Source organism: Zonotrichia leucophrys, unplaced genomic scaffold (genome assembly GCF_028769735.1).
Source record: "Zonotrichia leucophrys gambelii isolate GWCS_2022_RI unplaced genomic scaffold, RI_Zleu_2.0 Scaffold_167_103024, whole genome shotgun sequence".
Classification (NCBI taxonomy): Eukaryota; Metazoa; Chordata; class Aves; order Passeriformes; family Passerellidae; genus Zonotrichia; species Zonotrichia leucophrys.
The window spans coordinates 77,935-103,024 of NW_026992372.1; the positions used below are offsets into that span (position 1 = coordinate 77,935).

At 57.4% G+C, this 25,090-nt stretch overlaps 1 protein-coding gene across 1 annotated transcript; it reads left to right on the forward strand.

Moving 5' to 3' along the window:
- Positions 1 to 192: 192 nt before the first annotated feature.
- SUPT5H (SPT5 homolog, DSIF elongation factor subunit) lies at positions 193 to 24,801 on the forward strand. Its single transcript, XM_064738078.1, has 30 exons — positions 193 to 369; positions 921 to 1,026; positions 1,644 to 1,821; positions 1,915 to 1,980; positions 3,305 to 3,374; positions 4,208 to 4,276; positions 5,186 to 5,251; positions 5,700 to 5,730; positions 5,861 to 5,929; positions 6,907 to 7,158; positions 7,842 to 7,931; positions 8,564 to 8,634; positions 8,732 to 8,837; positions 10,111 to 10,204; positions 10,275 to 10,411; positions 10,499 to 10,654; positions 12,787 to 12,933; positions 13,814 to 13,960; positions 14,658 to 14,783; positions 14,866 to 14,950; positions 16,174 to 16,278; positions 16,397 to 16,497; positions 17,429 to 17,558; positions 18,558 to 18,663; positions 19,934 to 20,092; positions 21,335 to 21,421; positions 22,173 to 22,251; positions 22,604 to 22,810; positions 23,799 to 23,894; positions 24,339 to 24,801. Exons 2-30 carry the CDS (start codon positions 952 to 954, stop codon positions 24,480 to 24,482), a joined length of 3,249 nt encoding a protein of 1,082 aa, XP_064594148.1. The 5' UTR covers positions 193 to 369; positions 921 to 951; the 3' UTR covers positions 24,483 to 24,801.
- The last annotated feature ends 289 nt before the right edge of the window (positions 24,802 to 25,090 follow it).

Below are 25,090 nucleotides of genomic sequence, written 5' to 3' on the forward strand. Positions count from 1 at the left end.
TCTGTGCGTGACGTCACGGGAGGGGAGCGTGGGAAAGGGCTTGGGACAGGCGGGGATTCTCCGTGACGTCACGGCCCGCGTGGGTGACGTCACACCCCGTCACAAAACAAAGAAAAAAAAAAACCCGGCGCGTTTTGGGCCTCTCGCGCCGCCGTCGGAGGCCGCCGAGTCTCGCGAGAGGAAGGGCGGGAAGTCTCGCGAGAGCGAGGCCCGGGAGCGACGCGGAGCGGCCGCGGGTCGGCACCGGAACCGGGAGCGGGAATCTCGACAGGGCCCCGGAATCGCGACAGGGCCCGGGAACCGCAGCAGGAGCGGCACCGGGAGCGGCTCAGGCGCCGGCGGAGCCCGGCCCGGAGCGGAAGGCAGCGGGTGAGGGAGAGAGGCGGCGGCGGCGGCGCTCGGGGCCGCACCGGAGCCCTCAGGGAGCCCTCAGAGCCCTCAGGAAACCCTCAGAGCACCCCCGGAGCCCTCAGGGAGCCCTCAGAGCCCTCAGGGCATCCTCTCCCCCCTGAGGACGCTCTTTGACCCCTCAGACCCCTCAGATTCCCCTCAGGCCCCCCCAGGCCCCTCAGGACCCCCGGGTCCCCTCAGGCCCCCCCAGGCCCCTCAGGACCCTGGCCACACACAATCCTTGACCCACCAAGGTCCCCCAAACCCCTCAGACCCCTCAGGATCCCCCTCGGATCCACCCTCAGAGCCTCCCCAGAACCCTGAGGGCGCTCCTTGACCGCTGAGATCCCCCCAGACCCATCGGAACCCCCCAGATCCCCCCTCAGATCCTCCCCAGACCCCGCTGAACCCCTCAGGACCCCTCTGAGAAACCCCCAGACCCCTCAGGCTCCCTCTCAGAACCCCCCAGACCCCTCAGGCCCCCTCTCAGAAACCCCCAGACCCCCCAGGACCCCTCTCTGCCCCCCCAGGACCCCCAGAGCCCCCCGACTGGCCGCGGCCATGTCGGACAGCGAGGAGAGCAACTTCTCGGAGGAGGAGAGCGAGCGCAGCAGCGACGAGGGCGACGACAACGAGGTACGGCCCGGGATTTGGGGGGGATTTGGGGGGGTTTCGGGGGATTTGGGGGGTGGGGAGGGGGTTTGGGAGATTTTGGGGGGTCGGGAGGAGATTTTGGGGAGATTTGGGGGGTTGGGAGGGGATTTGGGGGCATTTTGGGGGTTTTGAGGCGGTTGGGGAAGGTTTTGGGGATTTGGGGGAGGGATTTGGGGCATTTTGGGGATATTGAGGGGAGTTTTGGGGGGTTTTAATGGGATTTGAGGGGGGATGGGGGATTTGGGGGGCTTGGGAGTGATTTGGGGGGGATTTTGGGGGCTTCTGGGAGCCTTTGGGGGATTTCGAGAGGATTTTGGAGAGATTGTGGGGGGATTTTGGAGGTTTTAGGGGGTTTTAGGGGGTTTGGCAGATTTTGGGGGGATTTTGGGAGGGATTTGGGAGGCTTTGAGTGGGATTTTGGGAGGTTTTGGGTCATATTGGGGAATTTTGGGAGGATTTGGGGGATTTTGGCGCAGATTTTTGGGGTAATTTTGAGGATTTTGGGGGGGTATTTGAGGGCATTTGAGTGGGGATTTGAGGGATTTTGGGAGGGTTTTTGGGGGGTTTTTGGGGGTCCCTGAGCCCCCGTTGGCCCCCAGCCCGAGGAGCAGCGCGGCGGCGGCGGCAGCGGCAAGGAGGAGCCCGAGGAGGAGGAGGAGGAGGAGGAAGAGGAGGAGGAGGAGGAGGAGGAGTACGATGAGGAGGAGGAGGAGGAGGAAGACGACGACCGGCCGGCCAAGAAGCCGCGGCACGGGGGCTTCATCCTGGACGAGGCTGGTGAGGGTCTGGGGGCTTTGGGGGCGGCTGGGGGGGTTTTGGGGGGCGCCTGGGGGTCCCCAGGCCTCTGAGCCCCCCTCCCCTCTGTGGCAGACGTTGACGATGAGTACGAGGATGAAGATCAGTGGGAGGACGGGGCTGAGGACATCCTGGAGAAAGGTGAGAGCTGGGGAGGGGGCTGCAAAAACCCCCCACCCACCTGGGGAGGGGTCTGCAAAAACCCCCCACCCACTGAGGGGTCTGCAAAAACCCCCCACCCACCTGGGGAGGGGTCTGCAAAAACCCCCCCCCACTGGGGAGGGGGCTGCAAAAACCCCCCACCCACCTGGGGAGGGGTCTGCAAAAACCTCCCACCCACCTGGGGTCTGCAGAAAACCCCCCCACCCACCTGGGGAGGGGTCTGCAAAAACCCCCCCACCCACCTGGGGGCTGCAAAAACCCCCCCACCCACCTGGGGAGGGGTCTGCACGCCCACCCGGGGGGCTGCGGGGGGGCCCTGCATGGGGTGGGTGCCCGCTGCCCCCTCCCCAAATACCCTGAACCCCTCCTGCCCCAAAAGTGCCATTTCCTACCCCAAATTTACCCTCCCCAAATCCCCAAAGTGCCCTTTCCTTCCCCAAATCCCTTTTTTTACCTAAATCCCATTTTTCATTCCAAACCCTCTTTTTCCCTAAATCTCCTTTTCTCCAATCCCGTTTTTTCCCCAAACTTCCTTTCCTTAAATCCACTTTGTCTCCAAAATCCCTTTGTCCCTAAACCTTGTTTTTTTCAAAACCTCCTTTTTGCCCCAAATCACCTTTTTTCCCCTCAAACTTCCTTTCCTTAAATCCATTTTGTCCCCAAAATCCCTTTTCCCTAAATCCCCCTTTTTCCCCCCAAATCCCTTAATTCCCCAAACCCCCTTAATCTTTAAATCCCCTTTTCCCCAAATCCCCTTTTTTTCCCCAAATTCCCCATTTTCCCCCCAACCCCTTTTTCCCCAAATTCCCCATTTTCCTAAATTCCCATTTTTCACCCCAAACCCCCTTTCCCTTTTCCCGGGGTCCCCTCCATCTCATCCGCTCTGCCTGGGTTTTTTCCGTTGCATTTTTTGTTTTCTGTTATTTTTCCCCAAACTCCCGTTTTTCCCCCCAAACCCCTTTATCCCTAAATCCCTTTTCCCTAAAATCCCCTTTTCCCAAAATCCCCCTTTTTCCCCCCAAACCCCGGGGTCCCCTCCATCTCATCCGCTCTGCCTGGGTTTTTTCCGTTGCATTTTTTTGTTTTCTGTTATTTTTCCCCAAATCCCCGTTTTTCCCCCCAAACCCCGGTTTTGCTGTTGATTTCTCCATCCTCCACCGCCACCTCCTCCTCCTCCTCCTGCTCCCCGGGGCAGAGGAGATCGAAGGTAAGAGCCCCCAAAATCCCCAAATCCCCCCAGATCCCCCCAAAATCCCCAAATCGCCCCGAATCGCCCCAAAACCGCTCTGCTCCTCTTCCTCAGCGTCCAACATCGACAACGTGGTGCTGGACGAGGATCGCTCGGGGGCGCGGCGCCTGCAGAACCTCTGGAGGTCACCCCTCGCCATTTCTGCCCTTTTTCCTCCATTTTCCCCATTTTCCCCTGCTTTCTCCTCTGGTTTTCCTGATTTCCCCTTTTTCCCCCTGTTTTCCCCTTTTTTTCCCCTTTTTTCCCCTTTTTTTCTCCCTTTTTCCCCTTTTTTCCCCTTTTTTCTTTTTTCCCCTTTTTTCCCCCTTTTTTTCCCCTTTTTTTCCCTTTTTTTTCCCTTTTTTTTTCCCTTTTTCCCTATTTTCCCCAGTTTTCTCCTTTTTTCCTCAAATTTTTGCTCTTTCGTCTTCTTTTTTGTTCCCTGTTTTCCCCTTGTTTTCCCCCATTTTTCCCTGTTTTCCCTGAATTTTTGCTGGCTTTCTTTCCTTTCCCCGATTTCTCCTTGTTTTCCCCCGTTTTTCCTGAGTTTTTGCTGTTTTGCCTTCTTTTTTTTTCCATTTCTGCTTGTTTTCCCCTGGTTTTCCCCCATTTTTCCCCAGTTTCCCCGTTTTCCCCTGATTTCACCCCATTTTCCCCAATTTTCCCCATTTTCACACCATTTTCCCCTTGTTTTTTCCCATTTCTGGCTGATTTTCTCCCATTTTTCCCTGTTTCCCCCCTTTTTCCCCCCCATTTTTCCCATTCCTGGCTGATTTCTCCCCGTTTTTCCCCCCATTTTCCTCCCTGTTTTTCCCCATTTTCCCCCATTTTCTCTGTTTTTCCCATTTCCAGCTGATTTCTCCCCATTTTCCCATGTTTTTACCCCATTTCTGTCTGTTTTTTCCCGTTTTTCCCATTTCTGTCTGTTTTTCCCGTTTTTCCCGTTTCCGGCTGATTTTGCCCCATTTTCCCTCGCAGGGACCAGCGGGAGGAGGAGCTGGGCGAGTACTACATGAAGAAATACGCCAAGTCCTCCGTGGGCGAGACGTGAGTGACCAGCGAGTGACCACTGACCACTGAGTGACCACTGACCGCTGAGAGTGACCACTGACCATTGATAGTGACCGCTGAGTGACCACCGAGTGACCGCTGACTGACCACTGACCCCTGAGAGTGACCACTGATCCCTGAGTGACCACTGATCCCTGAGTGACCACTGACCATTGATAGTGACCACTGATCATTGATAGTGACCACTGACTGACCACTGACCGCTGGGAGTGACTACTGATCCCTGAGTGACCACTGACCATTGATAGTGACCACTGAGTGACCACTGAGTGACCACTGACCCCTGAGTGACCACTGACCATTGATAGTGACCAGTGAGTGACCACTGAGTGACCACTGACCATTGATAGTGACCACTGAGTGACCACTGACTGACCACTGACTGCTGAGAGTGACCATTGATCCATGAGTGATTCCCCCTGAGATAGTGGCCACTGAGTGACCACTGACCATTGAGAGTGACCGCTGACCCCTGACTCCCTGACTGACCACTGAGTGACCAGTGAGTGACTACTGAGTGACCACTGACCACTGAGTGACCAATGACCATTGACCACTGAGTGACCACTGCCCCTGAGTGACTCCCCCTGAGTGACCACTGACCATTGAGAGTGACCACTGAGTGACCCCACTCTGTCCCGTCCCCTGGCCCCGCCCCCCTGATTTTGGGGTGTTTTCCCCATTTTTTGGGGTGTTTTCCCCGCCCCCCTGATTTTGGGGTGTTTTCCCTGGTTTTTGGGTTGTTCTCCCTGCCCCCCTGATTTTGGGGTGTTTTCCCCATTTTTGGGTGTTTTCCCCGCCCCCCTGATTTTGGGGTGTTTTCCCCGTTTTTTAGGGTGTTTTCCCCGCCCCCCTGATTTTGGGGTGTTTTCCCCGTTTTCGCAGAGTTTACGGCGGCTCCGACGAGCTCTCGGATGACATCACCCAGCAGCAGCTGCTGCCCGGCGTCAAGTGAGATTTGGGGAGAAAAACGGGGATTTTGGGGCTGGGGTTCTGGGAATGGGACTGATTTGGGGGGAAAAACGGCGATTTTGGGGCAGAATTAACAGGAATGGGAGCTCAGCTTGGGGAGAAATGGGGATTTTGGGGCAGAATTCCGAAGAATCAGAACTGATTTGGGGGGAAAAATCGGGATTTTGGATCTGGAGTTCTGGGAATGGGAACTGAGCTGGGGAAAAATGGCGATTTTGGGTCAGAATTGGGGATTTTTGGGTCAGGATTGGTGATTTTGGGTCTGGGGTCCTGGGAATGGGAACTCAGCTGGGGTAAAAAAGGGTGATTTTGGGTCAGAATGGGGAAATTTGGGTCAGGGGTCCTGAAAATGGGAACTGGGCTGGGGTAAAAAAGGCAGAATTTGGGTCAGACCCCCAAAATAACGAATTTTTGCTGCCCCCCCCAGGGACCCCAATCTCTGGACAGTCAAGTGCAAGGTGGGTGCTGGGGGGGACCTAAACCCCCAAAATTTGGAGTTTTTACCCCAAAACCCCCTCTGAGCCCAAACCCTGCTGGTTTAACCCAAATCTCGCTGGTTTTGCCCAAATTCCGCTGTTTTGGCCCCAGATCGGGGAGGAGCGCGCCACGGCCATCGCCCTCATGCGGAAATTCATCGCCTACCAGTACACGGAGACGGTGAGCAAGGGGGCTGGGGGCACCTGGGGGCACCTGGGGGCACACCTGGGCACAGCTGGGGACACACCTGGGGACACACCTGGGGACACACCTGGGCACACCTGGGGACACCTGGGGACACCTGGGCACATCTGGGGACACACCTGGGCACACCTGGGACACACCTGGGCACACCTGGGGACACACCTGGGCACACCTGGGGACACCTGGGCATGCCTGGGGACACACCTGGGCACAACTGGGGGCACACCTGGGCACACCTGGGCATGGGGACACACCTGGGCACACCTGTACACACACCTGGACACACACCTGTACACACACCTGTGCACACCTGTACACACCTGTACACAGGGACAATGGGATCACACCTGTACACAGGGACACCGGGGCTGTTCCTGGCCTGTCCCCAGTGTCACACCTGTGTCACACCTGTGTCCCCGTGTGTCCCCAGCCCCTGCAGATCAAATCCGTGGTGGCACCTGAGCACGTGCGCGGGTACCTGTACACACCTGTACACACCTGTACACGGGGACAATGGGGTCACACCTGTACACAGGGACACCGGGGCTGCACTGGGCTGTTCCGTGTGTCACACCTGTGTCACACCTGTGTCCCTGTGTGTCCCCAGCCTCTCCAGATCAAATCCGTGGTGGCACCCGAGCACGTGCGCGGGTACCTGTACACACCTGTACACAGGGACAATGGGGTCACACCTGTACACAGGGACACCGGGGCTGCACTGGGCTGTTCCGTGTGTCACACCTGTGTCACACCTGTGTCCCTCTGTGTCCCCAGCCTCTCCAGATCAAATCCGTGGTGGCACCTGAGCACGTGCGCGGGTACCTGTACACACCTGTGCACACCTGTACAGAGGGTCACAGGGACACCGGGGCTGCACTGGGCTATACTGGGCTGTCCCCAATGTCACACCTGTGTCACACCTGTGTCACACCTGTGCCTCTCTGTGTCCCCAGCCCCTGCAGATCAAATCCGTGGTGGCACCTGAGCACGTGCGCGGGTACCTGTACGTCGAGGCCTACAAGCAGACGCACGTCAAGCAGGCCATCGAGGGCGTGGGCAACCTGCGCCTGGGCTACTGGAACCAGCAGATGGTGCCCATCAAGGAGATGACCGACGTGCTCAAGGTGGTCAAGGAGGTGACCAACCTGAAACCCAAGGCCTGGGTGCGCCTCAAGAGGGGCATCTACAAGGACGACATCGCCCAGGTGAGGGGGGCACACCTGGGGACACCTGGGGACACACCTGGGGACACCTGGGGACACCTGGGGGAGCAGGGACACACCTGGGGACACCTGGGGACACACCTGGGGACACCTGGGGATACCTGGGTGCGCCTCAAGAGGGGCATCTACAAGGACGACATCGCCCAGGTGAGGGGGGCACCTGGGGCACACCTGGGGGACAGGGAACACACCTGGGGGAACAGGGACACACCTGGGGACACCTGGGGGACACCTGGGTGCACCTCAAGAGGGGCATCTACAAGGACGACATCGCCCAGGTGAGGGGGGCACCTGGGGACACACCTGAGGGAACACCTGGGGACACACCTGGGGACACCTGGGGGAACAAGGACACACCTGGGGGACACCTGGGTGTGCCTCAAGAGGGGCATCTACAAGGACAACATTGCCCAGGTGAGGGGGACACACCTGGGAACACACCTGGGGACACCTGGGGATACCTGGGGGAACAGGGACACACCTGGGGAACACCTGGGGACACCTGGGGGACACCTGGGGGAACAGGGACACACCTGGGGGAGCAGGGACACACCTGGGGACACACCTGGGGAACACCTGGGGACACCTGGGGAACAGGGACACACCTGGGGGACACCTGGGGAACAGGGACACACCTGGCTCACCTGAGCCCCGGGCGTGCCCAGGTGGATTACGTGGAGCCCAGCCAGAACCAGATCTCGCTCAAGATGATCCCCAGGATCGACTTCGACCGCATCAAGGCCCGGATGAGCCTGGTGAGGGACGGGGGGGGGGGGATGGATACACCTGGGGAGGGGGGGGGATGGATACACCTGGGGCAGGTGAGGGGATCCCTGGGGCAGATCCCAGGGCAGATCCCAGCTCAGCTGATCCCCAATCAAATCCCCAATCAGATCCCAGCTCAGATCAGATCCCCAATCAGATCCCCTATCAAATCCCCAATCAGATCTCCAATCAGCAGATCCCCAATCAGATCCCAGCTCAGATCAGATCCCCAATCAAATCCCCTCTCAGTGGATCCCCAGTCAAATCCCCAATCAGCTCCCAGCTCAGTGGATCTCAGATCAGATCCCCAATCAGATTCCCTCTCAGCAGATCCCCAATCAGATCCCAGCTTCATGGTTCCCCAATCAAATCCCAGCTCAGATCAGATCCCCAATTAGATCCCCTCTCAGTGGATCCCCAATCAGATCCCAGCTCAGATCGGATCCCCTGTTAAATCCCCACTCAGATCCCCAATCAGATCCCAAATCAGATCCCAGCTCCATGGATCCCCAATCAGATCCCCAATCAAATCCCCCCTCAGTGGATCCCCACTCAAATCCCCAATCACATCCCCACTCAGATCCCCACTCAATCAGATCCCCCCATTCTCTCCCCCCCACAGAAGGATTGGTTCGCCAAGCGCAAGAAGTTCAAGCGGCCGCCCCAGCGCCTCTTCGACGCCGAGAAAATCCGGTACGGCCGCCAATGGGGGGGGCCGGGACCCCCTGAGCCCCCCTGAGACCCCCGGGACCCCCTGAGACCCCCCCTGAGCCCCCCGCTCCCCCCGCAGCTCCCTGGGCGGGGACGTGGCCTCCGACGGCGACTTCCTGATCTTCGAGGGCAACCGCTACAGCCGCAAGGGCTTCCTGTTCAAGAGCTTCGCCATGTCCGCCGTGGTGAGCCCAAAACCGCCCAAATTTAACCCAAAATGTGCCGCAAGGGCTTCCTGTTCAAGAGCTTCGCCATGTCGGCCGTGGTGAGCCCAAAACTGACCAAATTTAACCCAAAACCTGCCTGTTCCAACCCAAAATGTGCCGCAAGGGCTTCCTGTTCAAGAGCTTCGCCATGTCCGCCGTGGTGAGCCCAAAACCGCCCAAATTTAACCCAAAACCTGCCTGTTCCAACCCAAAATGTGCCGCAAGGGCTTCCTGTTCAAGAGCTTCGCCATGTCCGCCGTGGTGAGCCCAAAACTGCCCAAATTTAACCCAAAATGTGCCCCTTCTGACCCAGAATGTGCCGCAAGGGCTTCCTGTTCAAGAGCTTCGCCATGTCGGCCGTGGTGAGCCCAAAACTGCCCAAATTTAACCCAAAATGAGCCCTCTTTGACCCAGAATGGGCCGCAAGGGCTTCCTGTTCAAGAGCTTCGCCATGTCGGCCGTGGTGAGCCCAAAACTGCTGGAATCTAACCCAAAATGTGCCCCTTCTATCGTAAAATGTGACTGCGCTGTCAAAAATCTGACAGTCCTGTCCAAAACGGGCCCATTGTATCCAAAACCTGCCCGTTCCAACCCAGAATGTGCCGCAAGGGCTTCCTGTTCAAGAGCTTTGCCATGTCCGCCGTGGTGAGCCCAAAACTGCTGGAATCCAGCCCAAAATGTGCCTGTTCCAACCCAAAATGTGCCTGTTCCAGCCCAAAATCCGCCCGTTCTATCCAAAACCTGCCGCTTACAGCCCAAAACTGCTGAAATTTAACCCAAAACGTGCCTGTTCCAACCCAAAATGGGCCGCAAGGGCTTCCTGTTCAAGAGCTTTGCCATGTCCGCCGTGGTGAGCCCAAAAACGCCAAAATCTGCCCCAAAATGGGCTCCTTCCAGCCCAAAATCTTTCTGTTCCAGACCAAACTCTTCCTTTCCAGCACAAATCTGCCTGTTTGAACCAAAAACTTGCTTGTTCTACCCAAAATCCACAGGTTTCAACCTGAAATCCTTTTAGATATCCAAATCCACCTGTTTGAACGCAAAACCCACTTGTTTGAACCCAAAATCCACCTGTTTGAACCCAAACCCACTGGTTTGAATCCAAAATCCACAGTTTTGATCCTTAAATCCCCTGTGGTCCAGCCCCAGCCCTGGTTTTGCCCCAAACCGTGGGATTTTACCCCAAACTGTTTGATTTCACCCCAAACCATTTAATTTTACCCAAAACCGTGCGATTTCACCCCAAACCCAGATCACGGAGGGCGTCAAGCCCACCCTGTCCGAGCTGGAGAAATTCGAGGACCAACCCGAGGGCATCGACCTGGAGGTGGTGACCGAGAGCACAGGTGAGGAATCCCCCATTCCCACACCCCAAAGCGCCCCAAAATCGCCGGAATTCACCCCAAAACGCCGCAGGCAAGGAGCGCGAGCACAACTTCCAGCCCGGCGACAACGTGGAGGTGTGCGAGGGCGAGCTCATCAACCTGCAGGGCAAGATCCTCAGCGTGGACGGCAACAAGATCACCATCATGCCCAAGCACGAGGACCTCAAGGTGGGCAGAGCGCCCCAAAGACCCCGAAAAACCCCGAGCCGGGGCGGATTTTGGGGCGGAAAAACGGGAATTTGGGTCTGTCGGCAGGACATGCTGGAGTTCCCGGCGCAGGAGCTGCGCAAGTACTTCCGGATGGGCGACCACGTCAAGGTGATCGCGGGCAGGTTCGAGGGGGACACCGGGCTCATCGTCAGGGTGGAGGAGAACTTCGTCATCCTGTTCTCGGACCTGACCATGCACGAGGTGGGAATGGGGCGAGAAACGGCGAAAACGGGAAAAAACGGGGAAAAACGGGAAAAAACGGGGAAAAACGGTGAAAAAACAGTGAAAAAATGGCATAAAAATGGGGTAAAACAGGATTAAATTGGGGGAAATGGAGGGGGAGGAGAACTTCGTGATCCTGTTCTCGGACCTGACCATGCACGAGGTGGGAATGGGGCGAGAAACGGCGAAAACGGGAAAAAACGGGGAAAAACGGGAAAAAACTGGGAAAAACGGGAAAAAACGGGGTGGAAATGGGGTAACAATGGGGTAAAACAGGATTAAATTGGGGGAAATGGAGGGGGAGGAGAACTTTGTGATCCTGTTCTCGGACCTGACCATGCACGAGGTGGGAACGGGCGAAAACGGGAAAAACGGGAAAAAACGGGGGAAAACGGGAAAAAACTGTGAAAAAAACTGTGAAAATTGGGGGAAAAACGGGATAAAATGAGGAGAAACGGGGGGGGAGGAGAACTTTGTGATCCTGTTCTCGGACCTGACCATGCACGAGGTGGGAATGGGGCGAGAAACGGCGAAAACGGGAAAAAAACGGGGAAAAACGGGAAAAAACAGGGGAAAAACTGTGAAAACTGGGGGAAAAACGGGATTAAATTGGGGGAAATGGAGGGGGAGGAGAACTTCGTGATCCTGTTCTCGGACCTGACCATGCACGAGCTGGGAATGGGGCGAGAAACGGCGAAAATGGGAAAAAATGGGGAAAAACAGTGAAAAAACAGTGAAAATTGGGGGAAAACAGGATAAAATGAGGAGAAATGGAGGGGGAGGAGAACTTCGTCATCCTGTTCTCGGACCTGACCATGCACGAGGGGGGAATGGGGCGAGAAACGGCGGAAACGGGAAAAAAACGGGGGAAAACGGTGAAAAACGGGAAAAATGGTGAAAAAACAGTGAAAAAATGGCATAAAAATGGGGTAAAACAGGATTAAATTGGGGGAAATGGAGGGGGAGGAGAACTTCGTGATCCTGTTCTCGGACCTGACCACGCACGAGGTGGGAATGGGGCGAAAAACGGGAAAAAACAGGGAAAAACGGTGAAAAAACAGCGAAAATCGCGAAAAAACGGGGTGGAAATGGGGTAAAACAGGATTAAATTGGGGGAAATGGAGGGGGAGGAGAACTTCGTCATCCTGTTCTCGGACCTGACCATGCACGAGGTGGGAATGGGGCGAGAAAGGAAAACGGTGAAAACCGGGAAAAAAACGGGGAAAAACGGTGAAAAACGGGAAAAAACAGTGAAAATAATGAAAGAAATGGGGTAAAAATAGGGGAAATGGAGGGGGAGGAGAACTTTGTGATCCTGTTCTCGGACCTGACCATGCACGAGGTGGGAATGGGGCGAGAAACGGCAAAAACGGGAAAAAACGGGGAAAAACGGTGAAAAAACAGCTAAAATACAAAAATAGGATAAAAATGAGGTAAAACAGGATTAAATTGGGGGAAATGGAGGGGGAGGAGAACTTCAGTATCCTATTCTCGGACCTGACCATGCAGAGGTGGGAATGGGGCGAAAAAAACGGCGAGGAAACGGGAAAAAACGGGAAAAAACGGAAACTGTGAAAATTAGTGAAAAAATGAAAAAATGGGATAAAAATAGGGAAATGAGGGGGAGGAGAACTCTGTGATCCTGTTCTCGGACCTGACCATGCACGAGGTGGGAATGGGGCGAGAAACGGCGAAAATGGGAAAAAACGGGGAAAAAATGCGAAAATTGGGAAAAAAACGGGGGGGAAATGGGGTAAAATGTGATAAAATTAGGGGAAATGGAGGGGGCAGGAGAACTTTGTGATGCTGTTCTCAGAACTCACCGTACGAAAGGTGAAAAATGGGGAAAAAATCGGAAAAATGGGGGAAAAGATGAAGAACCTGGGGGAAAATGGGAAAAACCCGGGAAATACATGGAAAAAAATGGGAAGAGCAAAGAAACCAGGAAAAACCTGGGAAATCCATGGGAAAAACCTGCGGGAAAATAGGAAAAGCGAGAAAAGGCGGGAAAAAATGGGGAAAATCCAGGAAAAAGCCGGGTGAGGGGTTTTGGGGTGAAATCGGGCGGTTTTGGGCCCGCACCCACCCGGTTTCTCCCGTTCGTGCCCCAGCTGAAGGTGCTGCCCCGGGACCTGCAGCTCTGCTCCGAGACGGCCTCGGGCGTGGACGTTGGGGGGCAGCACGAGTGGGGGGAGCTGGTGCAGCTGGACCCCCAGACCGTGGGCGTCATCGTGCGCCTGGAGCGCGAGACCTTCCAGGTGAGACCCCCGGGGAAAAACCCAAAATCACACCCAAAAAACCCCCCAGAATTCCCCAAAATCCCACCCAAAAAAACCCCCAAAATTCCCCAAAATCCCACCCAAAAAAAACACCCCAAAATTCCCCAAAATCCCACCCAAAATCCCACCCAAAAAAAACCCCAAAATAGCCCTCAAAATCCCACCCAAAAACCTCCCAAAATTCCCCCAAAAAACCACCCAAAATCCTGACCAAAATCACCCCAAAATTCCCCAAAAAAACCAAATCCCCCAAAAAAAGACCAAAATACCCTCAAAAATCCTGACCAAAACCCTCTCCAAATTCCCCAAAATCGACCCAAAATCCCACCCAAAAAACCCCCAAAATTCCCCAAAATCCTGACCAAAAACCTCCCAAAATTCCCCCAAAAAACCACCCAAAATCCTGACCAAAATCCCCCCCCCAAATTCCCCAAAATAACCCCCAAAATCATGGCCAAAATCTCCCAAAAATCCTGGCCAAAATCCTGGCCAAAGTCCCCCAAAACCCCTCCCAGGTGTGTCCCCAGGTATTGAACATGTACGGCAAGGTGGTGACGGTGCGCCACCAGGCTGTCCCCGATAGCCCCAGGTGTACCCAGGTGTACCCAGCTATATCCAGGTGTACCCAGGTGTATCCCAGGTGTACCAGGTGTATCCCAGCTGTTCTCCAGGTGTATCCCAGCTGTCCCAGGTGTATCCAGGTGTACCCAGGTGTGTCCCTGCCATCCCAGGCTGAACCATGTACGGCAGTGTGTGACGGTGCGCCACCAGGCTGTCCACTGTAGCCCAGGTGTATCTCAGGTGTATCCCAGCTGTTCCCAGGTGTACCCAGGTGTACCCAGGTGTGTCCCTGTCCCAGGTGCTGAACATGTACGGCAAGGTGGTGACGGTGCGCCACCAGGCGGTGACGCGCAAGAAGGACAATCGCTTCGCCGTGGCGCTGGACTCGGAGCAGAACAACATCCACGTCAAGGACATCGTCAAAGTCATCGACGGCCCCCACTCCGTGCGTTTTGGGTCATTTTGGGGCATTTTGGGGGAGTCTTGGGTGTTTGGGGGAGTTTGGGGCATTTTGGGGCAGATTTGGGGGTTGGAGAGCAGAACACATCCACGTCAAGGATTCGTCAAGTCAATTATGGCCCCCAATGGCGTGCGTTTTGGGGAGATTTGGGAATTTTGGGGGTCCTTGGCATTTGGGCGATCTTTGGGGTGTTTGGGGCATCCTCAGGAATTTCGGTGGGGGTCTCGCCTGTTAATTTTGGGGCTCTCCCACCCCAATTTGGGGGTCTCACCTGTTAATTTGGGGTGGGATCTCACATAGGAATTTTGGGGCTCTCCCACCCCAATTTGGGGCTCTCCCACCCCAATTCGGGGGTCTCACCCGTTAATTTGGGGGCTCTCCCACCCCAATTCGGGGGTCTCACCCGTTAATTTTGGGGCTCTCCCGCCCCAATTTGGGGTCTCACCTGTTAATTTTGGGGGGGCTCTCACAGATTCGGGGGTCCACCCCCGTTTTTGCCCTCCCCTGTTTTGCAGGGCCGAGGGCGAGATTTCCGGCACCTGTTTCTTGGGGTGTCCCCCCCAATTCGGGGGTCTCACCTGTTAATTTGGGGTGGGGTCTCACACACTAATTTTGGGGCTCTCCCGCCCCAATTCGGGGGTCTCACCCCGTGTTTGCCCCCTCCCCTGTTCCTGCCCCACAGGGCCGCGAGGGCGAGATCCGGCACCTGTTCCGCGGCTTCGCCTTCCTGCACTGCAAGAAGCTGGTGGAGAACGGGGGCATGTTCGTGTGCAAGACGCGCCACCTGGTGCTGGCGGGGGGCTCCAAGGTCGGACCCCTCCCCGTTTTATCGGGTTTTCCCGTTTTCCCCCTTTTTCCCCCCATTTCCGACCCCCTTTTCCCGCCCGCAGCCTCGCGACGTCACCAACTTCGCCATGTGCGGCTTCACGCCCATGTCCCCCCGCATCAGCAGCCCCATGCACCCCAGCGGGGCCGGTGAGTCATTGGGGAGGGGTCTGGGGGGCTTGGGGACCCCTCTGAGCCCCCCATGCACCCCAGCGGGGCCGGTGAGTGACTGGGGAGGGTCCCAGGGGGCTCGGGGACCCCCATGCACCCCAGCGGGGCCGGTGAGTCATTTGGGGAGGGGTCCCAGGGGGCTTGGGGCCTCCCGAGCCCCCCCTGCACCCCACAGGGCCGGTGAGTGATTGGAGTGGTCTGGGGCTTGGACCCCCATGCACCCCAGCTGGCGGTGAGGATTGGGGAGGGGTCCTTGAGCCCAGACCCCAGCGGGCGGTGTGGGGGGGTCCATCTGAGCCCCCATGCACCCCACGGGCCGTTTCATTTGGGAGAGGTCTTGGGGCCCTCTGGACCCCCATGCACCCAGCGGCCGTGTGATTGGAGGCGTTCCTCAGCCCCCCCATGCACCCCAGCGGGGCCGGTGAGTCATTTGGGGAGGGGTCCTGGGGGTCTCTGAGCCCCCCATGCACCCCAGCGGGGCCGGTGAGTTATTTGGGGAGGGGTCTGGGGGTCTCTGAGCCCCCCATGCACCCCAGCGGGGCCGGTGAGTGATTGGGGAGGGTCTGGGCTGGACCCTTCGAACCCCCATGCACCCCAGCGGGGCCGGTGAGTCATTGGGGAGGGGTCTGGGGGTCTCTGAGCCCCCCATGCACCCCAGCGGGGCCGGTGAGTGATTGGGGAGGGGTCTCTGAGCCCCCCATGCACCCCAGCGGGGCCGGTGAGTGACTGGGGAGGGGTCTGGGGGTCTCTGAGCCCCCCATGCACCCCAGCGGGGCCGGTGAGTCATTTGGGGAGGGGTCCCGGGGTCTCTGAGCCCCCACCAGGTCAAGGGGGCGCATTTGGGGTCTGGGGGGGTTTGAGGAGGTCCTCTGAGCCCCCCCTGCCCCCCACCCGGGCATAGGGGTGCCATTGGGTCTGGGGGGGTGATTTTGAGGAGGGTCTCTGAGTCCCCCCCGTGCCCCCACAGGGCAGAGGGGCGGATTTGGGCTGGGGGTGATTTGAGGGGGGTCCCTCTGAGCCCCCCGTGCCCCACCAGGTCAGAGGGCGGATTTGGGGCTGGGGGGTGATTTGGGGAGGGGTCTCAGGGGTCTCTGAGCCCTCCCGTGCCCCCCACCCAGGGCAGAGGGGCGGATTTGGGGCTGGGGGGTGATTTGGGGAGGGGTCTCAGGGGTCTCTGAGCCCCCCCCCGTGCCCCCCACCAGGGCAGAGGGGCGCATTTGGGTCTGGGGGCCTCAGCCGGGGCCGCGGCCGGCGCGACAACGACCTGATCGGGCAGACGGTGCGCATCTCGCAGGGGCCCTACAAAGGTGGGTGTGCACCCGTGGGACCCCTCCCCAAATCCCCGGGACCCCTCCCCAAATCCCCGGGACCCCCTCGGGGGGCTCTCGGACCCCCAGGGACCCCCAAACGCCCCCCACCCCCCAGGGTACATCGGCGTGGTGAAGGACGCCACGGAGTCGACGGCGCGCGTGGAGCTGCACTCGACGTGCCAGACCATCAGCGTGGACAGGCAGCGACTGACCACTGTGTGAGTGACCACTGTGTGAGTGACCACTGTGTGAGTGACCACTGTGTGAGTGACCACTGGGGACACTGGGGACATTGGGGACAGTGCCAGACCATCAGCGTGGACAGGCAGCGACTGACCACTGTGTGAGTGACCACTGTGTGAGTGACCACTGTGTGAGTGACCACTGTGTGAGTGACCACTGGGGACACTGGGGGACATTGGGGACAGTGCTGGACAGGCAGAGACTGACCACTGTGTGAGTGACCACTGGGGCTACCACTGTGTGAGTGACCACTGGGGACACTGGGGACACTGGGGACAGTGCTGGACAGGCAGCGACTGACCACTGTGTGAGTGACCACTGGGACACTGGGACATGTGGACATGCCGGGACATGGACAGTCAGACCATCAGCGGACAGGCAGCGACTGACCACTGTGTGAGTGACACTGGGACACTGGGAGGCCTGGGACAGTGCTGGACAGGCAGGACGACACTGTGTGAGTGACCACTGGGGACACTGGGGGACAGTGCCAGACCATCAGCGTGGACAGGCAGCGACTGACCACTGTGTGAGTGACCACTGGGGACACTGGTGGTGACATGCTGTGACAGTGACGCACTGACCACTTGTGTGGGACCACTGGGGACATCCTGGGGACACACTGGGGACAGTGCCAGACCATCAGCGTGGACAGGCAGCGACTGACCACTGTGTGAGTGACCACTGTGTGAGTGACCACTGGGGACACACTGGGGACAGTGCTGGACAGGCAGAGACTGACCACTGTGTGAGTGACCACTGGGGACACTGGGGACACCTTGGGGACAGTGCTGGACAGGCAGCGACTGACCACTGTGTGAGTGACCACTGGGGAGTGCCCCTTGTGACCATCCCCCTGGGGTCGCCCCTGGCCCGATGACCCTGAGACCCCTCAGTCCCCCAGGGTCGCGGACGACCACCCGGGGGTCTCACCTCGGCCTACGGGAGGACCCCCATGTACGGATCGCAGACCCCCATGTACGGCTCGGGGTCCCGGACCCCCATGTACGGCTCACAGACCCCCCTGCATGACGGTGAGTGGGACGCCAGTGGGGACATTTGGGGACAATTCTGGGGCAATTTGGGGACAGTTCAGGGAAATTTGGGGACATTTGGGGACAATTCTGGGGAAATTTGGGGACAATTCAGGGACATTTGGGGACATTGGGGACAATTCTGGGGGAATTTGGGGACAATTCAGGGAAATTTGGGGACATTTGGGGACAATTCAGGGTCAGTTTGGTCGGGGGTTCCTGGGGGGACAATCTGAGGGGTTGGGGGTCCCTCTGGGGGGGTGACATTAATTTCAGGATTTTGGGGTGACATTCATTAATTTTGGAATTTTGGGGTGACATTAATTTTGGGGTGACATTCATTAATTTTGGGATTTTGATGTGACTTTCATTAATTTTGGGGTGACATTCATTAATTTTGGGATTTTGGGGTGACATTCATTAATTTTGGGATTTTGGGGTGACATTCATTAATTTTGGGGTGACATTCATTAATTTCGGGATTTTGGGGTGACATTCATTAATTTTGGGATTTTGGGGTGACATACATTAATTTTGGGGTGGCATTCATTAATTCCAGGATTTTGGGGTGACATTCATTAATTTTGGATTTTTGGGGTGACATTCATTAATTTTGGGATTTTGGGGTGACATTCGTTAATTTCGGGATTTTGGGGTGACATTCATTAATTTTGGGATTTCGGGGTGACATTCATTAATTTTGGGATTTCGGGGTGACATTCATTAATTTTGGGGTGACATTCATTAATTTTGGGATTTTGGGGTGACATTCATTAATTTTGGGGTGACATTCATTAATTTTGGGATTTTGGGGTGACATTCATTAATTTCGGGATTTTGGGGTGACATTCATTAATTTTGGGATTTTGGGGTGACATTCATTAATTTTGGGGTGACGTTCATTAATTTTGGGGTGACATTCATTAATTTTGGGATTTTGGGGTGACATTCATTAATTTTGGTATTTTGGGGTGACATTCATTAATTTTGGGGTCCCAGGGAGCCGCACCCCCCACTATGGCTCGCAGACCCCCCTGCACGACGGGAGCCGGACCCCGGCCCAGAGCGGGGCCTGGGACCCCAACAACCCCAACACGCCCTCCAGGTGAGACCCCTCCCCAAATTAACCCAAAATAACCCCAAAATAACCCAAAATAACCCCAACAACCCCAACACGCCATCGAGGTGAGACCCCCACCCAAATTAACCCAAAATAACCCAAATTTACCCCAAAATTACCCCAACAACCCCAACACGCCATCGAGGTGAGACCCCTCCTCAAATTAACCCAAAATAACCCAAATTTACCCCAAAATTACCCCAACAACCCCAACACGCCATCGAGGTGAGATCCCCACCCAAAATAACCCAAAATTGACCCAAAATAACCTTAAAATAACCCAACAACCCCAACACGCCATCGAGGTGAGACCCCTCCTCAAATTAACCCAAAATAATCCAGATTTGCCCCAAAACGACCCCAACAACCCCAACACGCCATCGAGGTGAGACCCCCACCCAAAATAACCCAAAATAACCCAAAATTACCCCAACAACCCCAACACGCCCTCCAGGTGAGACCCCCACCCAAATTAACCCAAAATAACCCAAATTTACCCCAAAATAACCTTAAAATAACCCAAAATTACCCCAACAACCCCAACACGCCCTCGAGGTGAGACCCCCTCCTCAAAATAACCCAAAATAATCCAAATTGGGGGGTCTCTCTCTCTGGGGTCGGGTTCCCATTTTGGGGACCCCTCCCCAATTTCCCCTCTTGGGGGTGGATTCCCATTTTCAGGACCCCTGCCCAATTTCCTGGGGTCGGGTTCCCGTTTTTGGGGACCCCTCCCCAAATTCCCCTCTCTATTTCTCTCTCGGGGGGGTTCCCATTTTTGGGACCCCTCCCCAATTTCCCTCTCGGGGGGGGGTTCCCATTTTCGGGACCCCTCCCCAATTTCCCTCTCGGGGGGGTTCCCATTTTCGGGACCCCTCCCCAATTTCCCCTCTCTATTTCCCTCTCGGGGAGGGAGTTCCCATTTTCGGGACCCCTCCCCAATTTCCTGGGCCGGGTTCCCATTTTCGGGGACCCCTCCCCAATTTCCCCTCTCTATTTCTCTCTCGGGGGGGGTTCCCATTTTCGGGGACCCCTCCCCAATTTCCTCTCTCGGGGGGGGGGGTTCCCATTTTCGGGGACCCCTCCCCAAATTTCCCTCTCGGGGGGGGTTCCCATTTTCGGGGACCCCTCCCCAATTTCCCCTCTCTATTTCCCTCTCTCAGGAGGGGTTCCCATTTTTGGGACCCCTCCCCAATTTCCCTCTCGGGGGGGGTTCCCATTTTCGGGACCCCTCCCCAATTTCCCTCTCCCCCCCCAGGGCTGACGAGGATTTCGAGTACGGCTTCGAGGACGAGCCCACCCCGTCCCCCCAGGGCTACGGGGGGACCCCCAACCCGCAGACCCCCGGGTACCCCGACCCCGCGTCCCCCCAAGTCAGCCAGCCCTACAACCCGCAGACCCCCGGGACCCCCGCCATGTGAGTGAGAAATGACCCAAAACCCCCGGAAATCACCCCAAAAAATCCGCTTCGAAATCACCCCAAAATCCCCCCAAAAATCCCCAAAATCCCCCCAAAACCAGCCGGGTGGGAGGGGAAGGGGAAGGGGGTGGGTGGTCCTGGGGGACCTCAAAATGGGGTTTGGGATTTGGGGGTCCCCAAAATGGAGCCCTGAGGGATTTGGGGGGTCCCCAAAATGGGTGGGGGGGATTTGGAGTCCCCAGAATGGGGTTTGGAGTTCGGGGGTCCCCAAAATGGGGCCTTGCTTGTTTGGGGGGGTTTGGGGGTCCCCAAAATGGGGTTTGGAAGGGGGAAACGGCTCCTGGGGGACCCCTGGAAGCCCCCCAGGTGTGCCCTCACCTGTGCCCAGGTGTGACCGTGGGTGTGGCCTGGGCATTACCTGGGTGTGAGCCAGGTGTGCCCTGAATATGCCCTCACCTGTGCCCAGGTGTGAGCCAAGTGTGGGCCAGGTGTGCTCTCACCTGTGCCCACCTGTGCCCCAGGTGTTATCCAGGTGTGCCCTGGGCATTACCTGGGTGTGAGCCCCAGGTGTGAGCCCAGGTGTGCCCTGGGTGTTACCTGAGTGTGAGCCAGGTGTGCCACAGGTGTGCCCTCACCTGTGCCCTCACCTGTTCTCACCTGTACCCAGGTGTTACCTAGGTGTGAGCCAGGTGTAATGCTGGGTGTGCCCTGGGTGTTACCCAGGTGTGCCCAGGTGTGTCTCACCTGTCCCACCTGCCCCCAGGTGTGTCTCACCTGTGCCCAGGTGTTACCCAGGTGTGCTCTCACCTGCCCCCAGGTGTTACCCAGGTGTTTCTCACCTGTGTCTCACCTGTTCACCTGCCCCAGGTGTGTCTCACCTGTGCCCAGGTGTGATGCTGGGTGTGCCCTGGGTGTTACCCAGGTGTGTCTCACCTGTGCCCAGGTGTTACCCAGGTGTGAGCCAGGTGTGATGCTGGGTGTTGCCCAGGTGTTTCTCACCTGCCCCCAGGTGTGCTCTCACCTGTGCCCAGGTGTTACCCAGGTGTGCCCTGGGTGTTACCCAGGTGTTACCCAGCTGTGTCTCACCTGTGTCTCACCTGTGCCCAGGTGTTGCCCAGGTGTTTCTCACCTGCCCCCAGGTGTGTCTCACCTGTGCCCGGGTGTTACCCAGGTGTACCCAGGTGTTACCCAGCTGTGTCTCACCTGTGCCCTCACCTGTGCTCACCTGCCCCCCCCCAGGTACAACACGGAGCAGTTCTCCCCCTACGCCGTCCCCTCCCCCCCAGGCCCTCCACTACCAAGTCCCGAGCCCGGGCTCCACCCCACGCAGCTACCACCCCAGCCCTCGCCCATGGCCTACCAGGTAAACCGAAAATCACCCCAAATCCCGACCCACAAACCCCGCCCGATGGCACAACCGCCCAAACGCAATCCAAAACTGCCCCAAACTGCCCCAAACTGCCCCAAACCCACCTGGGCTACCAGAACACGCACTCACCTGCGAGCTACTCACCCAGCCCTCCCCGCCCATGGCCTACCAGGTACCCAAAATCCCCAAAATTCACCCCAAAATTACCCCAGCCCCAAAAAACCCCGTCCCGATAGCACAAACCCCCCAATAACCCCCTTTAATCCCCCCCAGACCCATTTGTACCCACCCTGATGCTCTCCCATTGCAGGCCAGCCCCAGCCCGGTGGGCTACAGCCCCGTGACACCCCCAGACCCATTTAATTCCCAATAACTCTCCCATTGCCCCCAGGCCAGCCCAGCCCCAGCCCGGTGGGCTACAGCCCTGTGACAACCCCAGACCATTTGTACCCCAAATAACATGTTCCCATTGCCCCCCAGCCCGTGGGCCACAGCCCCATGACCCCCAGACCCATTAACCCCCCAAAACCTGTTCCCATTGCCCTCCCAGGGCCAGCCCCAGCCCACCGCGTGGGCTACAGCCCCATGACCCCCGAGACCAGTTTAACCCAATAACCCTTATTCCTGCCCAAGGCACCTACGCCCCAGCCCGGTGCTACACCCGTGCCCCAACCATTAACCCCCAATAACCCTGTTTGTTTCCCTCAGCTGCCCAGCCCACCTGGGCTACCAGAACACGCACTCACCTGCGAGTTATCACCCCACGCCCTCGCCCATGGCTTACCAGGTACCCAAAAACGGGAAAATTCACCCCAAAATTCACCTGAACGCAAAAAACCCCGTCCCGATAGCACAAACCTGCCCCAAACTGCCCCAGCCCTGGTGGGCTACAGCCCCGTGCACCCCGCCCCCAGCCCGTGGTACAGCCTGAACGCCCCAACCATTAACCCCCATAACCTATTCCCATTGCCCCCCAGGCCAGCCCCAGCCCGGTGGGCTACAGCCCCGTGACACCCCCAGACCCATTTAATCCCCCAATAACCCCCTTGTTTTACCCTCCCAGCCCCAGCCCGGTGGGCTACAGCCCCATGACACCCCCAGACCCATTTAACCCCCCAATAACCATGTTCCCATTGCAGGCCAGCCCCAGCCCCAGCCCGGTGGGCTACAGCCCCATGACCCCCGGCGCCCCCTCCCCGGGCGGGTACAACCCCCACACCCCCGGCTCGGGCATCGAGGCGGGCGCGGGCGGCGATTGGGTGACCACGGACATCCAGGTGAAGGTCAGGGACTCGTACCTGGACAGCGCGGCCGTGGGCCAGACCGGGGTCATCCGATCCGTCACGGTACCTGGGGGCAAATGGAATTTGGGGTGTTTTGGGGGTTGGTGGGATTTGGGATTTTGGGGTTTTGGGTCTGGGGACCCCGGACATCCAGTGAAGGTCAGGGACTCGTACCTGACAGTGCGGCTGGGCAGACCGGTCATAATCGTACGGTACCTGGGCATGGAAATTGGGGGTTTTGGAGTGTTTGGGTGGGTTTTGGGGTTTTGGGGGTCACAGGGGTCTGGGTGACCACGGACATCCAGGTGAAGGTCAGGGACTCGTACCTGGACAGCGCCGCCGTGGGCCAGACCGGGGTCATCCGATCCATCACGGTACCTGGGCATGGAAATTGGGGGATTTTGGGTGGGTTTGGGGGTGTTTTGGGTGGGTTTTGGGGGGTTTTGGGTGGGATTTGGGGGTTTACAGGGGTCTGGGTGACCACGGACATCCAGGTGAAGGTCAGGGACTCGTACCTGGGACAGCACCAGGTATGTGGGGAGGGGGTTTGGGGGGGCTACAAAAGGGTTTGGGTGGGTTTTGAGGGTCACAGTAATTTGGGGTTTTTGGGGGTCTCGAGGGGTTTGGGGGATTTGGGGGTTTGGGCGTCTCAGAGGGGTTTTGGGGGATTTGGGGGTTTTTGGGGGTCTCAGAGGGGTTTTGGGTGGGTTTGGGGGGTCTGGGTCACCATGGACATCCAGGTGAGAGTCAGGTACGTGGGGAGGGGGTTTGGGGGTTTTGGGTTTTTTTTGGGGGGGGGATTTTGGGGGTCACAGGTGGATTTGGGGATATTTTGGGGTATTTTGTGGGGTTTTTTTGGGGGTATTTGGGGGGTCCCCATTGCTGACACCCCCTCCCCAGGGCGGGATGTGCTCCGTGTACCTGAAGGACAGCGAGAAGGTGGATTTGGGGGGATTTGAGGGGATTTTGGGGGTCACAGGTGGATTTGGGGATTTTGGGGTATTTTTGGGGATATTTTTGGGGGTCCCCAATGCTGACACCCCCTCCCCAGGGCGGGATGTGCTCCGTGTACCTCAAGGACAGCGAGAAGGTGGTCAGCGTGTCCAGCGAGCACCTGGAGCCCGTCACGCCCACCAAGAGCAACAAGGTGGGACCCCCAACTCACCTGGGGACCCCCAAGCTCCCCAAATCCCCCCTGAGCCCCCCAAAAATCCCCCCTAATTCCCTCCAGGTGAAGGCGATCCCGGGCGAGGACCGCGAGGCCACCGGGATCCTGCTGATCCCCCCAAACCTCCCCAAATCCCCCCAAAATCACCCCAAAACTCCTCTGAGACCACCCAAACCCCTCTGGGACCCTCCTGAACCCTTTTTTCCCATTTTTGCCCCATTTTGCCCCTCAGGTGAAGGTGATCCTGGGCGAGGACCATGAGGCCACCAGGATCCTCCTGGTCCCCCCAAAACCTCCCCAAATCCCCCCAAACCTCCCCAAATCCCCCCAAAATCACCCCAAAACTCCTCTGAGACCACCCAAACCCCTCTGGGACCCTCCTGAACCCTTTTTTCCCCATTTTTGCCCCATTTTGCCCCTCAGGTGAAGGTGATCCTGGGCGAGGACCGCGAGGCCACCGGGATCCTGCTCAGCATCGACGGCGAGGACGGCATCGTGCGCATGGACCTGGAGGAGCAGCTCAAGATCCTCAACCTGCGCTTCCTGGGCAAGCTGCTCGAGGCCTGAGCCCCCCGCGGACCCCAGACCCAATTAGCCCCTTTTTACCCCTTTTTTCCCTCTTTTTTTCCCGTATTTTTCTCGTATTTTGGCCATTTTTTGCCCATTTTTCCGCCTTTTTCTGCCCCTTTTTCCCCCTTTCTTTTCCCATTTTTTGCCCATTTTCCCCCCTTTTTTCCCTATTTTTTGCTCATTTTCTCCCCTTTTTTCCTCCATTTTTCGCCCCTTTTTTGCCCCTTTTTTGCCCCTTTTCTGCCCCTTTTCTGCCCCGTTCCTGCTCTCCCCTCGTTGCTGTTTCCGGTTTTTGGTGTTTAATAAAGGCGCAGCACTCGGAGTTTTTGAGCTGGTTTTGGGGGAAATTTCAGGGGATTTGGGGCCGGTTTTGGAGCCCTTTTTGGGACCAGTTTGGGGGAATTTGGGACAAGTTAAGAGGGGCTTGGGCCTGGTTTCCAGACCCATTTTGGGGGAAATTTGGGCCGGTTTCGGGACAAGTTTTGGGGGGCTTGGGTCTGAATTCGGGATCCATTTTGGGGCCAGTTTCAGGGATACGGAGTCTTTTTCAAGGCCCATTTTGAGGCCAAGTTTGGGGATTTCGGGGCTGGTTTCGGGGGCAGTTT